General features: G+C 44.6%; 1 protein-coding gene across 1 annotated transcript in view; it reads left to right on the top strand.

Moving 5' to 3' along the window:
* The window catches only part of LOC146179214 (neprilysin-1-like), a 34,371-nt gene extending 20,062 nt beyond the window's left edge, over positions 1-14,309 (top strand). Inside the window, exons 8-11 of the mRNA XM_084580145.1 lie at positions 717-914; positions 5,264-5,481; positions 9,044-9,163; positions 13,968-14,309. Coding sequence (XP_084436271.1) covers positions 717-914; positions 5,264-5,481; positions 9,044-9,163; positions 13,968-14,309 — 878 coding nt within the window. The remainder of the gene's footprint in view (positions 1-716; positions 915-5,263; positions 5,482-9,043; positions 9,164-13,967) is intronic.
* The last annotated feature ends 357 nt before the right edge of the window (positions 14,310-14,666 follow it).

Here is a 14,666-nt window from a genome sequence, read left to right as displayed (position 1 = left end):
GGCGAAAATTCTCGGGTGTGCTGCAAGAAATTAAAATAAAAGGTTATAACTATCTTCGTAAATATGAATGTTGAGCACATAACGCACTTTACGACATGCAACAGGAGAACCAATGCAAGCGGGAGGAACTTTCTATATTTTTGCATCTAAAACACGGTAAGCCGTCCGAATGTGGTGCGCCAGCCTTACGCGGCTAGTGGAATATGGGAGGTCACTAGGAGGAAACAGAGAGGACATAATCATGTTGGCTTTAGGTCTGAAGAGAGAGAACTCAATCAGATAATTTAACCACAGAGTTTGATAGTTCGCCAAATTGCAAAAGGGTATCCGCCTATATGAAGCAACATGAAAACCTCTCCAGGTCACTTTAGCCGCTATACTAATTTATTTATGAAGAAAAATGCTTTCGTTCTGCGTGAAAGATGTGACTCATTCCTTATTAATTTCTCTTGCTTACACAAATGTGTAGACAAGTGCTCCGGAACTTGCAGTGTCATATCTAGTGATGGAGGTATATTCTATTTGCCTTTTTTTTTTTAATTAGCATCGGAATGCTGCATCCTGATTGTAAGCTGACAAAAAAAAAAGAAAGTTGCAGTTCGCTTCCTCTTCGCAAGGAATAATGCTCTCTTAGATAAAAGTCACGAAGCATCCGGCTAATGTTATCCTTTGCTGAACGGGCTTGTTGGCGCCTCCTTCCATTTTCTCTACCACAGTGGTCACGTGGCGTGCGCGGAGACGAGCGACGGATATGTTTGAATCTGCGCGCGAAGTCTTCAGAACCCAGCTGGTTCACGACCTGTACCTCCTGGACACGGAAAAGTTCGTTCTTCTGAAGATCCTGAACTTAATGAAGGCTCACATCTGCAGCCCGGAGGAAAGACTGGATGAAACCTTCGTCAACGAGCACTTCGGTTGGTGCAGGCTCACAGTGTCGCTCTTCTCGTTGTTACCTAGTGTAGCAGCACAAAGGCACGATGGCAAGAGGGAACGCAGGGACAAACAGCGCTGTGTTCGTCCCTTCGTTCCCTCTTGGCCTCGTGCCGTTGCGCTGCTCACTAGGTAATTATGTCTGACCAACTCGTCCACTAGTTCATGTTGTACATCACCGCGTTGTGTTAAAGAGTACTTACGTGAGAGCAAATTGAAATCGGAATATTGTTTGAAAGAGATACCAAAAGCTCGTATAATAAGCTCCCTACAGAGAGTGCTGACAAGAAGGCAACCAGAAAGTATTGGCTCTGCGGATAATACTTTCTTCTTTTGGCAGCGTCACGAGTACAGCATTAAACGAGTAAATAGGCGGTCAGGCCTCACTATATTTATTCAAAACGCATAAAAAAAAAGACCATTGGAAAAAATGACTGGGTTAGCGGGCCAGTCACGTTGTCCTTGGGCAGCTTTTTCGCACAGCCCTTTCATGCATTTTGCTTATACATGGAAAGTAAACATTTCACTAGATTTTAACGCAGAGCAGCCGTCATTCGGTGTCTCCCTCGGAGCTTGTGACTTCTATCTCAGAATATGGAAGTAAAATTTTCCTACGTAGACAATAACGAACACCAGATGAACCTGTTTAGCCATTTCGAGTTGAATATAGTAATATGCAAAGACTCTCAACTGAGCTTTATATATTCGAGATGAAACTTTGAGCTTACCGGAAAAACTTATCAAAAGTTATCGGAAAAAACTGGACCCACACTGGGGGTTTGGAATGACTTCTAAGCGTCAGCTCAGTCGCTACGATGTGTTGACGCCTTTGCGACGTACTTCGGCGAATTTCGGGCTTTCGACCCTTGAACGATGGCACACGGTGCGTGGTGCTCACTCGCAATGAGTGGGGAAACGTCACTGAGTTGCCCACTTTTTCGAGCCTCCCTACTGTCCGCTCAAATAGCTAAACTTGTCAGGCACTGCTGCTCGCATTTCATTCTCGCTCTTCGTCCTAGGTAGAGCGGTTTGACCGTCTATCGTTGCGCGCCTAACAGTATTGACACAGTGCTGCAATGTGGGAAACGGAAGCGTGGGACGGCTCGCGGGCTTCGTGATCACTGCCATGATCAAAGCCATTACATTATATTAATTACATTGAGTACGATGAAGTGTCCGTAATTAGTCGCGGCTTCTGGTACGTTTTCTGTGTGCAGTCGTCAGCAGTGGCATCGCCCAGGCGAGAGGCGCAATGAAAATGACATTATTTGCCGTTGAAAGAGCAAATTATGAACGGTACATCGCGCGCCCCTTGTCGAACACAACCACAATTTCATTGAACATATCAAAGTTCACCGGCGTTCTATAATTCATTTACATGAAAGGAAAGGCGCAGTATGTCCCTCGCGGAATCTCGCTATCCTCGCGGTGGACAAGGGGAATTATGAAGAGCGTTTCACGATCCGGGGCGTGGCGCAGTTGGTAAAGTGCGGGGGAGGGGGGGGGGGGGATATCGTTTATCAATTTATTTTTAAATGTCGCTCTCGAAAGTGTGGCATCTCTGCTGACAACCTCAATGATGAGGCATTAAGGGGATCCATTAAAATTCAGGCAAGTGCAGCAACACTTCCATTCTCGGAAGCCACTAAGCCACTTGGTTTTGTGTCTTGAAAACATCAATAACGCTCGCAACGGCTGCTCGAAATTACTGCCGTATTTTCCTCGCATCAATGTTTGCATGCCTGAAAGCCATTCTTGATCGCCAGATACTGTGCAGGCACAATAACATGATCATGTCCAGCGGTAGCCCATCATCATTTTCAGTTGGCAAAAACCTAATTCCGAATGCATCCACGAGTAGGTCTTTTTTAATCGTTCGTTGCAGATTGTCTCTGAAGAAAACGGCTTCCCAACAGACGCAAGAAAACTTCGATAGTTTCCGGCTGGCGGCATACGAAGCAGCGATTAATTTCCCCAAGTTGCAAAGAAAACCTTCATTTATAATTAGGTCTAAACTTGTAGTGTATTGCTTGGAGCTTGAAAAAGAAAGTTTTTGCTCCCCCTGGTACAGCCATATTTTTTACTCGTTTAAGGGCTGAATTCCATGGACCTGCACAGTACAACGATCTGTACAATGGGATCGGGAGAAAGACATCGTACAAGTCCTTACAAAGTTTCTCTCGCGTCACGGCTGATAAATAATGGAACGAAAATCGGGCTTGCAATACACGACATGACATGTACACTTCTTTATGGATTCCAAAATTCTTTCTTGCATGCTCGCTGAACTTACAACTAAATTTGGCAAAACTTTGAGTTCTAGATAAAAGACGACTCGGTAAATGACAAGAGGAAAAACGACAATGAACAAACACTGCGATAAAAGAAAATTATAGAGATAACAAGGCAAGTATTCAGATATAGTAATAATAAGCCTGATCAAGGTTAAAACAAAGGCGAAAACAATGTTCAATTAACCGACAGTATGTGGCAAAAAAAGAATTTTCACAGCTTTCTTGTTAGATGAGGCGTCGAAGTCACAGAGTTGATCGGTAGCGGCGGCCGTACAGATGAGGAGAACGATGAGTGGATCGCGGGCTCGGTGAAAAACAACACGCTTTCCCAGCGCGAGCAGCCGCGTGAGAGGCCCGGAAGACTGAAGCTTACCAGAGCGCACTGCTGCGGGCGTGCTGCACTGCAGCCGCGCTTGTCCGGTCGCTGCCCCGAAGCGTCATGTCGGAGCATGCTTCGAGAAGCGAGGGGATTGCGGGGAGATCCCGTATATGTGAGGCAGCTTGTGACAGTGCCACGGGGCGATTTTCACACTCAATGAGGAACTGCACCGTCGCTTTGTCGTCATGCACAACAATCAAATTGTGCTACAAGATAGGGATCGATCGCCGCTCTTGCTCGGAAGGAGACGGGAGCTTACATCTGCGCCTTGTCCATAGGTAGCCAGCCCTGTCTTCACCACCATCAAGCAATTTCAGTCGTATTTGACATCAAGACATCCTTAGAGTGCCTAAAACGTTGTCGAAAGCTTTTCTTTTTTTTTTTTTCTTTTTGCTTGACCTGAAGTTGACGTCGTGGTATTCCCGTTAAAAAGTGTACAGCCAGTATCGGCATCGCCAATACGCCTTCATGCGTGTGAATGTGTGCGTGAATATGAGAACATGTCGATTCCAGCGAACATTTTAGTGAAATAACCCTAGTGAAAAAACTCTGATTCCCAATAACCTCATACAGACTTCTCATACTAAACTCACATCAATCTCATATCATCTCATACAAATACCATTCAACATATGAGAAATATATTATATTGCATGAGATTTGTATGAGTTTAGTATGAGTTATGAGATATTTGTATGAGGTTATTGTGACTCGTACGGGTTTTGTGCTAGGGAAAGCAGAGCAGACCTGCGGATATGCACGGATGCGTGGCAACGTGCTCATTTTATTGTCAAATGCATTTTGAAGTACAGCTCCGCTTCGCTTGGCAAAAAATATTGCTGAAGGGAAAACGCGTCCTAAATATGGTTGCTTTTGACAATAAATGTTTTCCACAACAATCTATAGGCTAGATGACGAACTTAAAATATTTCCTTGAAGCTGCAGCTAGGTTCTACCTTATTTCCAGAAGAACGAATGGGCAGCCACACTCAATGCGTCATCACAGGTGGTTAGTGTGAGGTCAACTTTACTACTCTTAATCTTGCAACCTTCCTTCCACATACGTCTCTTTCTCATGAGTACATGTTCTAAACGCAAAAATGTAACCGCACACCTCTTTCGATGAACAGTTTTAGGAGCAATCTTAAAATAACCTGTAAAAGAGCGTGCTGTCTTGTGTAGGATAGTCTGTGTGTGATATAAAGCTACGTGTAAAGTACTGTGTTTCTTTCCTCTAGGACAATCAGGGTACAAGTAGTGAACTAAAAGGTACGGCAAAATAAACTCCTCGTACCAAAACATAGCGCTGTACAAGAACAGTTCAGAGACGAGTGCATTTGCAACACGTCATTTTCCAGATCTTTTTGTGTCATATAATTGCTTCGTAACTCGCTTCAAAATAATATTGCTAACTGAATCAAACAAAGTGTATAGTGGCAAGGTTCAAAACCGCACCAATGTGCAGTTAGTCTAGAGGCAGCCTAATATCATGCTAATATCATGCAAACTGTTTATAACGATGTTGCTTGCCGTATTATAGCCCATTAAGTATGAGTATACAGAAGAATTTAAATTTGATTTTCCGACTGGTCTCAGTAACGACTGTAGCATACCAGTAGCTACAATCTGACAGTGAGGGCACCACTTTTCGCGTGCGCAGGTGATTTCCCGGACATGTCCGCAACAGGCCGCTTCTTGGACGCATGGTTCAAAGCACTGTCAGGGCGAGCTCGCCAAAAGTGGAGAGACCAGATTCACACCTTCTTCAACACCAGCAGGGCGGCTCCGTACTACTCAAAGCTTAGCAACAGCATCATCATACCGGCGGGGGCATTGCTTCCCATTTCATTGTATGCTGATGGCATTCCGGCTTTGACCGTAGGCACATTAGGCGATGTAAGTACCCAGAACCTCCTGGCGTTGCATTGCGTGGACCAGCGCAATTCTTAAAAAATATATTAAGGTGCAACCTCTACCGTAGCTCTTCTGGCCGCATGGTCTTACGCTGCTTAGCGGATCTATATTACTACGCGTCTGAAACTTTAAATCTCCCGAGGGTGACGAAAATCATGGACTTATTTTTTGCGACCATCTATTTTTTTAAGTGGTTCCTGAAAGTTCAGTGCAATACGGATGCAAATAGATCAGAACATCAGAATTCTTTCATAAGTGAGTATTTTGTATTCTTGATTTGGAAGATGCAACTGGTGTATGATTTATGTAGTATGTTCTGGTAAATTGCTTTTCATGTTCAGATCCCCCAGTATAGCCCTGCGAGTGCTGCACTGGCAATTTTATCTGCGGTGAATCCTTTTCCGCACTTTTATGTTGAACAAATGAAATAAAATACTTCAGTTATTAATTTAAAGGCCTTAAGATTGGAACACAGTTTATCGCAAAAAAAAAAAAAAACAGTGCAGGCATTGACAGCGCCGTGTGAAGCCAGTTTGACGTCGCGTTGTGCACTGCGGAAAACCTGTTGATTTAACCAATATTGTAACCAGGACACTGGCACACAATCACTGTGACGGCGCACCATGAGGTGGGTCAGTGAGTAATCATATGACTACGTCCCTCACAGGTTGGGTCTTGTCGACTTGTCTGTCTCTACACGGGGTGATGAAATCAGTTTCCAGCTGCGCAAGAGAGGACGGAGGTAGAGCAGAGAGACAGAAGGTGTCAAGGGGCGAGAAGGAAAGCGTGGTCGCCTGACAGTCCAGAGTGTGCAGAGTAGAGACGATGTGCGGCGTGCCACACTGAGTGATGGAGTAGATCACGCCCCCAACTCACGCAGTACAACCTTTTAAATGGCGGGAACTGCTCCATATGGAGGGACACCTATTTCTAACCAGAGTGGTTGGCGTTGCCTAAAAAAGTAACTAAATACGTTACTCGCTACGCCAAACAAAAATTAATGAATTGCCGCTCTACGCTACCAACAAAAATGTAACGCATTACTATACCGTTACCGAAAAAGTACTGGACCTTACTTAGTTATTACTCCATGGCCATAAACTTTAATCAGTGCTTCTTCGCTTTAAGGACTCACGTTAACAATTTTATAAAGCCCATACTTCCCATAACACTTCTAGCCGAAACTATTATTTACACGAAATCCTGATTTAACTAGAATACTTTGCACAAATGTGCAGGGGCTCATTAATTTTATAGTGGCATAAAGTTGCCTGCAGGGTTACATGTGATGTCTTTTAACTCTGTAGCAGATGACGAAGCCATTTTCTGGACGTCACAATAAACACCAAAATGACATCAAGTCTAACTTCGCAAAGAAAACATCGCTGAACTCTCAACAACTTCACTGTACTTCTGAAAAATGTAATATTCCAAAATGCTCGGTGTGCTTCTACTAACAGAGTATATATGCGCGCAAATTGTGTAGCAACAAAGAAATGCTAAACGGCCTAGTTACGGAAAAATATATTTACACTCATAAACAATCTTTATTGCCCTGAACCTATATAATTACCGCAAAAAAAGAATACAAGTGTTTATCTGAAGGTGTTCAGATAAGAAGGTGCTAAGAAGGTGTTCAGAAGGTGTCTGCCTCGCTCAGGAGTTCAATAATCATAAATGTAGCCACAGTTGCAGATAGAAAGAAAAAAACATTATTTTGAAAACAAAGTTGATAAACACCGCAAGATTATTGCAGCGACAACTTTCTAATAACTAAAACTTGTTGAACTTAAACAGACGAGTGCGTGAATGTGCTCGTGCACGTATTTCGTGTCCTATGGGTATTCTGTCCATTCTTAGTTGGGTGCGTCGTCAAGGGCAGGTGTTTTCTGGTGTGCATGCGAGGAGCAAAAATGGATGTCGAGACCACGTGTATATTTTCTATATTTGCTACGTCACTTTAGCTGCTCTGCGTTTTCTTTTCTGAAAAAGGGGCGCAAGAATTCGAGTAAAAAGCAATCTAGTAACGTGGCACATCAAGTTACCGAAAAATGTTAAAGTACGTTACCCGTACGGTTACGAAATGATAACAAGTACGTTACTAGGTTGCCGAAAAAAGTAACGCGCAACTGGTACGCCGTTACATGTAACGTGTTACCGCCAACACTTATTCCTAAAGTCTGGTTCACATGCAAGCGATTGAGCGAACTGAGCGGCGAGCGGCAGCGACAAGAGCGAAATATGTCCAACGAGTTGGAACTATACTCCGTTTCATACATCAGGTCCAACGCAGCGAAAGCTACGCAAGTAGTTCGCAAGAAAAAAACAGGAGGCGTATCACTACGCGCTCGTTCTGTAGGCGAGTGGTTCCTGCCGAAACGGGCTCTATTTTGAGAACACGTTTGCAATAACATGCTTCGCATGCTTAGACATCTTCACAGAGCGAATCTTATAGAAAAAATGCGCACCAAAGAACCATTTTCTCAAAAAGAGATGCGCAGCGCGGAGGGCACAGCCAGCGCCATCTGGTGGCACAGTTGGCAAGGTTGCGAGGCAAGCAAAACGCGGCACGAACAAAAACGACACAAAGAAACATACAAATTAGCCGAATCCGACCTTTTCTCCCTAAAAAAAAGGTGCTTTTTATAAATTTGATGGCAAATGTAAAATGTATTAGGCTTGCAGACAAAGCAACTATTATTTTCTCTCGTCAAGAGCAGGCACTATTTTTTATCGCGGATGCGGAGAGCGCGAACAAGAGCTGTAGCTTTGGTGGTGTTGCACTTGACGTATGAAACGGAATATACGTCGCTCTCGCCGCTCGAGCCGCCGCGACAGCTGAGAACAGGTTTTTGCGTCGCCGCGGCAGAAATCGCTAGCGTTTTTGCTTGCATGTGAACCAGGCTTAACTCATACTCTACCACGTGACTCTCATTGGTGGTGTGTGTTTCGGATCACCTTGGACAAAAAAGAAACGCTGCCCTATGAAGAAGGTAATTTCTTCGAAAAAGTGTCATGAAAGAGGTGCAAGAAACTTTTAATTTACCGCTGCTGCTTACCGCGGCCGTCTACCGCTACCGCGCGCCGTCAGCACAACACGCGCTGATTGTTCTCTGCGTGCGGAATCCGCCGGAATTTGACAGGAACGTGGCGCCATCTGTCGCCCTCGGGGTGATCTGCACATGTGTAGGGACGCTCGCCCGATAGCGGTAGATGGTAGCGGTAAGGGGTAGCGCTAAACTCTCAGTCGTCCCTGAGAAGTTGTTAGAGAATAGCTTCCCTAGCACAGGCGATCTGCAAGCTCTTTGCGGATTTGAACGACCACAGTGGGCTGCGCGCCAACAGTCGTAATGCCCACTCCGAACACTGCTTAACTTCCTGTGGCAGCAGATGTAATTAAAGTTACCAGCGAATGGAGCTCCAAAATTAAAATATGAGGTGCGAAAAAGGGTGATCGATCTTATCATGCGAAATATGCTTTTGCGGAACAGCGCGTTAGCTTAATGCAAGCACGCATTCATTACAGGCATTGAGCCACGAGATCATGAAGGCGTTCGACATCAGAGGGCCCGACCAGTGCTACTCTGAGTGGACCACCATGAATTACGACTTAGCCGTGCAGTGTCTGCAGGAATCTCATGAAAGGGTATGGCTGCATGCTTTTTGCGGAACGTAACGATGAATGAAGATGCATTTTATGGAAATCAAACAGCCTGTAGAGCTGTGTTGTGTTCCATATCGCAGAATTGCATTAGAGCATAAGCTATGTAGTTTGTAGACTAGGAAACTTTTATGACATATATGCATTCTATAGTATAAATGAGAGGGTGGCAGGCCTCGTAATTAAGCTTAATAAGCGGTATAAACTTAAGGTTGTACAGGCCTACGCACCTACATGCAGTTATGATGACCAGGCAGTCGAAAACTTCATACTATGAAGATGTAGAATTGGCAATGCGGAAAGGAAAGACGCAGTATACTGTAATAATGGGCGACTTCAATGCGCAGGTAGGGAAAAAGCAGGCAGGAGATCAGGCAGTGGGTAATTATGGCATTGGTTCTAGGAATAGCAGGGGGGGGGGGGGGGGGGGTACTAGGGTTACTAGTTGAGTTTGCAGAACGCAATAACTTATGAACACCTTCTTCAGCAAGCGGAAGAATCGGAAGTGGACATGGAAAAACCCTAACGGGGAGACTAAAAATGAAATTGACTTCATAATGTGTTCTAACCCCGCCGTTGTGCAGGACGTAGAGGTAATTGGGAAGGTGCTATGCAGTGACCACAGGATGGTAAGGTCTCGAATCAGTCTAAATCTGAAAAGGGAACGAAACAGATTAGTAAGAAGGAAGTTCATCAACGAATTTGCGCTGAGGGGGAGGGAAAAAGAGTCCAGGATCTTGCTACAGAATAGGTATTTAGCTCTAAACGAGGATGAAGACATTAGCCTAGAAGCAATGAACAATAATTTCAGAGATATTACTGAGTGCGCTGTAGAAGTAGGCGGTAGGATAGTTAGAAAGGACACCGGTAAGCTAAGGGGACGAAGGATTTGATTAAGAAACGCTAAAGTATGAAAGTTTACAATCCAACAGACCAGATAGAATTGACAGAGATATCAAAGCTAATCAATAAGCGCAAAGTGGCCGATATAAGGAAGTATAACATGTAGAAAATTGAGTATGCTGTAAAGAACAGGGGAAACTTTAAAGCGATGAAGAAGAAATTGGGCATAGGCAAAAATCAGATGTATGAGCTAAGGGACAAGGCGGGCAATGTCATCACAAATATGGACAAGATAGTCAAAGTAGCCGAGGAGTTCTATACTGATCTCTACAGCAGCCAACGAAGTCACTACAATAATGAGATTGGCGGTAGGGAAATGCCGTCAGACGTTCCGCCAGTGACGAAGGACAAAGTTAAGAAAGCATTAGAAACTATGAAAAGGGGGAAAGCAGCTAGAGGGGATCAGGTAACTATAGATTTGTTGAAAAACGGGGGGGGGGGGGGGGGGACGCCAAGGACTTGAAAAATTACAGATAAATTAACTTACTGTCTGTTACGTATAAAGTATTTACCAAAGTAATCACTAATAGAATCAGGGCAACTTTAGACTACAACCAAGCAAAAGATCAAGCAGGTTTTCGGAAAGAATACTCTACTATCGATCACATCCATACCATCAACCAGGTGATTGAAAAATGCTCGGAGTATAACCAGCCCTTATAAATAGCATTCATTGATTACGAAAAAGCATTTGACTCAGTAGAAATCACGGCGGTCATACAGGCATTGCGACGTCAGGGTGTAGACGAGCCGTACGTGAAAGTGCTGGAAGATATATATAGAGGGTGCACAGACACCATAGTTCTGCATAAAGAAAGTAACAAAATTCCTTTAAAGAAAGGCTTTAGGCAAGCAGACACGATCTCCTCAGTACTGTTCACAGCTTGCTTAGAAGAAGTATTCAGAGACTTGGAATGGGAGCAGGTAAGGATAAGAGTAAATGGAGAATACCTCAGTAATCTGCGATTTGCTGATGACATTGCCTTGCTAAGCAACTCGGGGGATGAACTGCAAATAATGATTGATGACCTAGACAGGAAAAGTAGAAAGGTAGGCTTGAAAATCAATATGCAGAAGACTAAGGTAATGATCAATAGCCTAGGGCGGAACAGCAGTTTACGTTAGGTAGCGAAGCACTGGAAGTAGTAGGCGAATATATCTATTCAAGACAGGTAGTGACCGCAGATCCGGACCATGAAAGGGGAATAAGGAGAATAAGACTCGGATGGAGCGCATTTGGCAAGCACTCGCAGATTATGACTAGCAGCTTACCGGTATCGCTAGAGGAAAGTATATAACAGTTGGATCTTGCCTGTACTCACCTATGGGGCTGAAACATGGAAGCTAACAAAGAGGGTTCTATTTAAGTTGAGGACAACGCAGAGGGCTATGGAAAGAAAAATGGCAGGGATAAAGTTAAGAGATAGGAAACGTGCAGGGTGGGTCAGAGAAATAACTCAAGTCACTGACATTCTAATGGAAATCAAGACGAAGAAACGGGCATGGGCAGGACATGTAGCGCGAAGAAAGGACACCCGATAGTCGCTTAGGGCAACAAACTGGATTCCAAAAGAAGGAAAACGTAGCAGGGGGCGACAGAAAATTAGATGGGCGCATGAGGTTATGAAGTTCGCAGGGGTCAAGTGGATGCAGCTCGCACAGGACCAGGTTAATTGGAGGAATATGGGAGGGGCCTTCGCCCTGCAGTAGGTATAGTCAGGCAGATGATGATGATGATGATGATGATGATGATGATGATGATGATGATGATGATGATGACATGCATTAAATTGATCGAGGACTGCTGCGTATGCTTCGAAATATTTAATTCTCGCGAAATGTTTGTCTTGAACGTAGCTTAAAAAAACCATTTGTGATGTCACGGTACTCCCTCAGAACTAGTCAAGTAATATTAATCGTGGCTTCATATCATTCTAATTCTACTACCTTTTTCAGGCTATTTTCGACACTAGTGCGCGACGTTAGAAACGCTTAAGGTTAAAAAACACAGGCCTTGTTAAATAGATACTTGCCAGCAACCAATTTAAAAAGAAAATTCAAATATTTTGTGCGAACACATGAGAACACGTTCGAGCTATTTTTTATCGCTGGACACATGAAGTCGATTTAGACAATGCATACAATTAGACAAAGCATTCAAAATATGTCTAGCGCTCTAATAGTTACTTTGTCTCCATCTGCGCCTAGGCCAGATAACTGCTGGTTGTTTTAAAAACGCTGGAAAGTAAAGATTTGTAGAGCGTCGCCTCTTCTCTCGCAGTTGAGAGGAAGAGAAGGAAAACGATGGGTATATAAATGCGCGAGCTTGCTCAGCTGAGGCACTCGCTATACATCCTGATAAGCAGAAAGAAAAGTCACGCCGTCTCGATGAAGCCAGGAAACGACAGCGGGCTAGAGACAGATAAAGAACGGGAACAGCATCTCGCTCGACGGCGCGCTCAGGATGTGTGTCCTGTGTTAATCGTACGGTCAACATGGTACACCACAATTGGCTAGCTACGAGCTGAACTATAGCGTAACCATGCTATTACTGCTTCAGCAACCTGTCGGGCTTAATTAAAGCTAAGCCCCAGCTAATTCTTGTCTGCCGCAAATGCCAATGACGAGGCTTTAGCAGCACACATCCACCTTCTTTCTTCCCAGAGTAACTGACTCTCTTACTGGCATCATTAATTCCCGTGACCACTATCTATACCTGAATACCGCATTAACACAGAAAAGAACAGCTGGTGCATTATTTTTTTCATCTTCAAAGGATCGGCCAGCTTTCATATTTCTCCCATACTATCAATCGAAATAAGCACGCATGTTTTTCTTCTGAGCTTCTGCGAGCAGTTTCTTGTATCTCAAAATAGCCTCTAATAAAAATTAAAACTCATAGATTAAATAATAATTTGGCGGACGCTTAAGAAGAGGCAAACCACATTTAACACCGTCATTTCATTGCGCGATTTGTTTTTCTTGTTTAAATAATTTTCATTGTGATTCTGTAATATCAGTACACATCCCAAGAACACGTTAGTAAGTCATACGCACCACGACGCGTTTGCTAGGGGCCCCTCTAACTTCTTGGCACCACAAATTGATATCATCGAATTACTTTCTTGAAATACCTTAGTTAGAGGAGCCTCCTCTTCATTATCACTGTGGCTTCATGTGGACCCTTCCCAAATTAGTTATACTGCTTTATTTTGAATGTCGGGTGTTTCAAATTACCAAACGAGCTTATGAAGTTGTTACGTCATAAGCCTGTCGACCAGCCAGGGTTTTGCGCACGAATACTTCCGACACGCGGTGCAGATTACTCTACTACTACCGCTACTACGCCGACGCCTTGTCGACCGAACAAACTGCATACGCTTCACGTAACACGGATGCCGCAGCTAAGAGGCACTGCCCCTAATATGTTCTCATAAGGAGTCCAGCTTTATGGAACACCTTTTAATTGTAGGGCAGCTTTCGACTATTGTAAGATAGTTAAGCATATTGATAGGAATTGTCTAAGCTTCCGAACAATAAAACACTGCACGTGAATTCTTCCCCGCACTCACGTGCTGAAGACACTTTTCGCAAAGCGCCAGCGCTTACCGCTACCGTCCACCGTTACCGCACTCTATTAGCGACTCACGTACTGATGCGCCCCGCGCCGGCATGTAGCAGGCACGTGACACCATCTAGCGTCCCCAAGGCGACCTGCGCATGCGTACTGACGGCACGCGGTAGATATAAACGGTAGATGTAAGCAACAGCCCTATAACGGTCCGCTGAAGAGCGGTAGTGATACTGCCATAGGGAACTAAAGATGTGAATTATTTAAAATATTAGCAGAAAACTACAATGCTATGGGCTGCCAATTTTGCTGCAGGCAGGACATCCGCTTCCCGCAGGAGGAAGCCGATTTGTTGGCTTAGAGAGCGTGGCAGACATGGTGGCAATCAACACAGTACGCGACATGTTCTGGACCCTGTACCGCGATGAGCGAAGCTTGAGGCTGCCAGACGTGAACCTGACTGGGGAGCAACTCGCCTTCGTGGGTCGCTGCATGACAAAATGCAAGTTCGACGACATCACGCCGACTGGATATCTCGCGGGCCCACGTCTCCGCTGCAATGTGCCTGCGAAGAACTACAAAATGTTCGCGATGTCTTTCGGTTGCCACGAATCAGCCCGCATGGAAGAGCCGCAACCGTGCGGCTTCAAGTTCTGAACTTTATGTACAGTGCATCATAAGCTCTGCACGACCACCAACCGTGAGGGGACATTCGAACGGCGTCTCGATTGTGATGTTGCTTGGTGGTTGTGTAGCGGCAAATCTGGGAGATGATAAACACGCGTAATGTAGTATCTGGAGTATTCTTTAGCGTCCACCAAGGACTGTTGACGCTTGCCATGACGGCTAATTAGAGCACCCATGCTACACGTGCCCATGTGCTGTGCGAGAAACGTACATGCTCGGGAAAGAGCACCACTTGGCAAAAATGAATGCTCGACCCTAAAGTACTGCCTCTTTCAGAGCACTTGGACAGCGGTGAGACGTTAAACGTAGAATGATAGAGGAAAAATT

Source organism: Amblyomma maculatum, chromosome 9 (genome assembly GCF_055883805.1).
Source record: "Amblyomma maculatum isolate TAMU_Amacu chromosome 9, ASM5588380v1, whole genome shotgun sequence".
Lineage (NCBI taxonomy): Eukaryota > Metazoa > Arthropoda > Arachnida > Ixodida > Ixodidae > Amblyomma > Amblyomma maculatum.
Note: the sequence above shows the minus strand (reverse complement) of the source record. Positions and strands in the feature narration are given on the sequence as shown.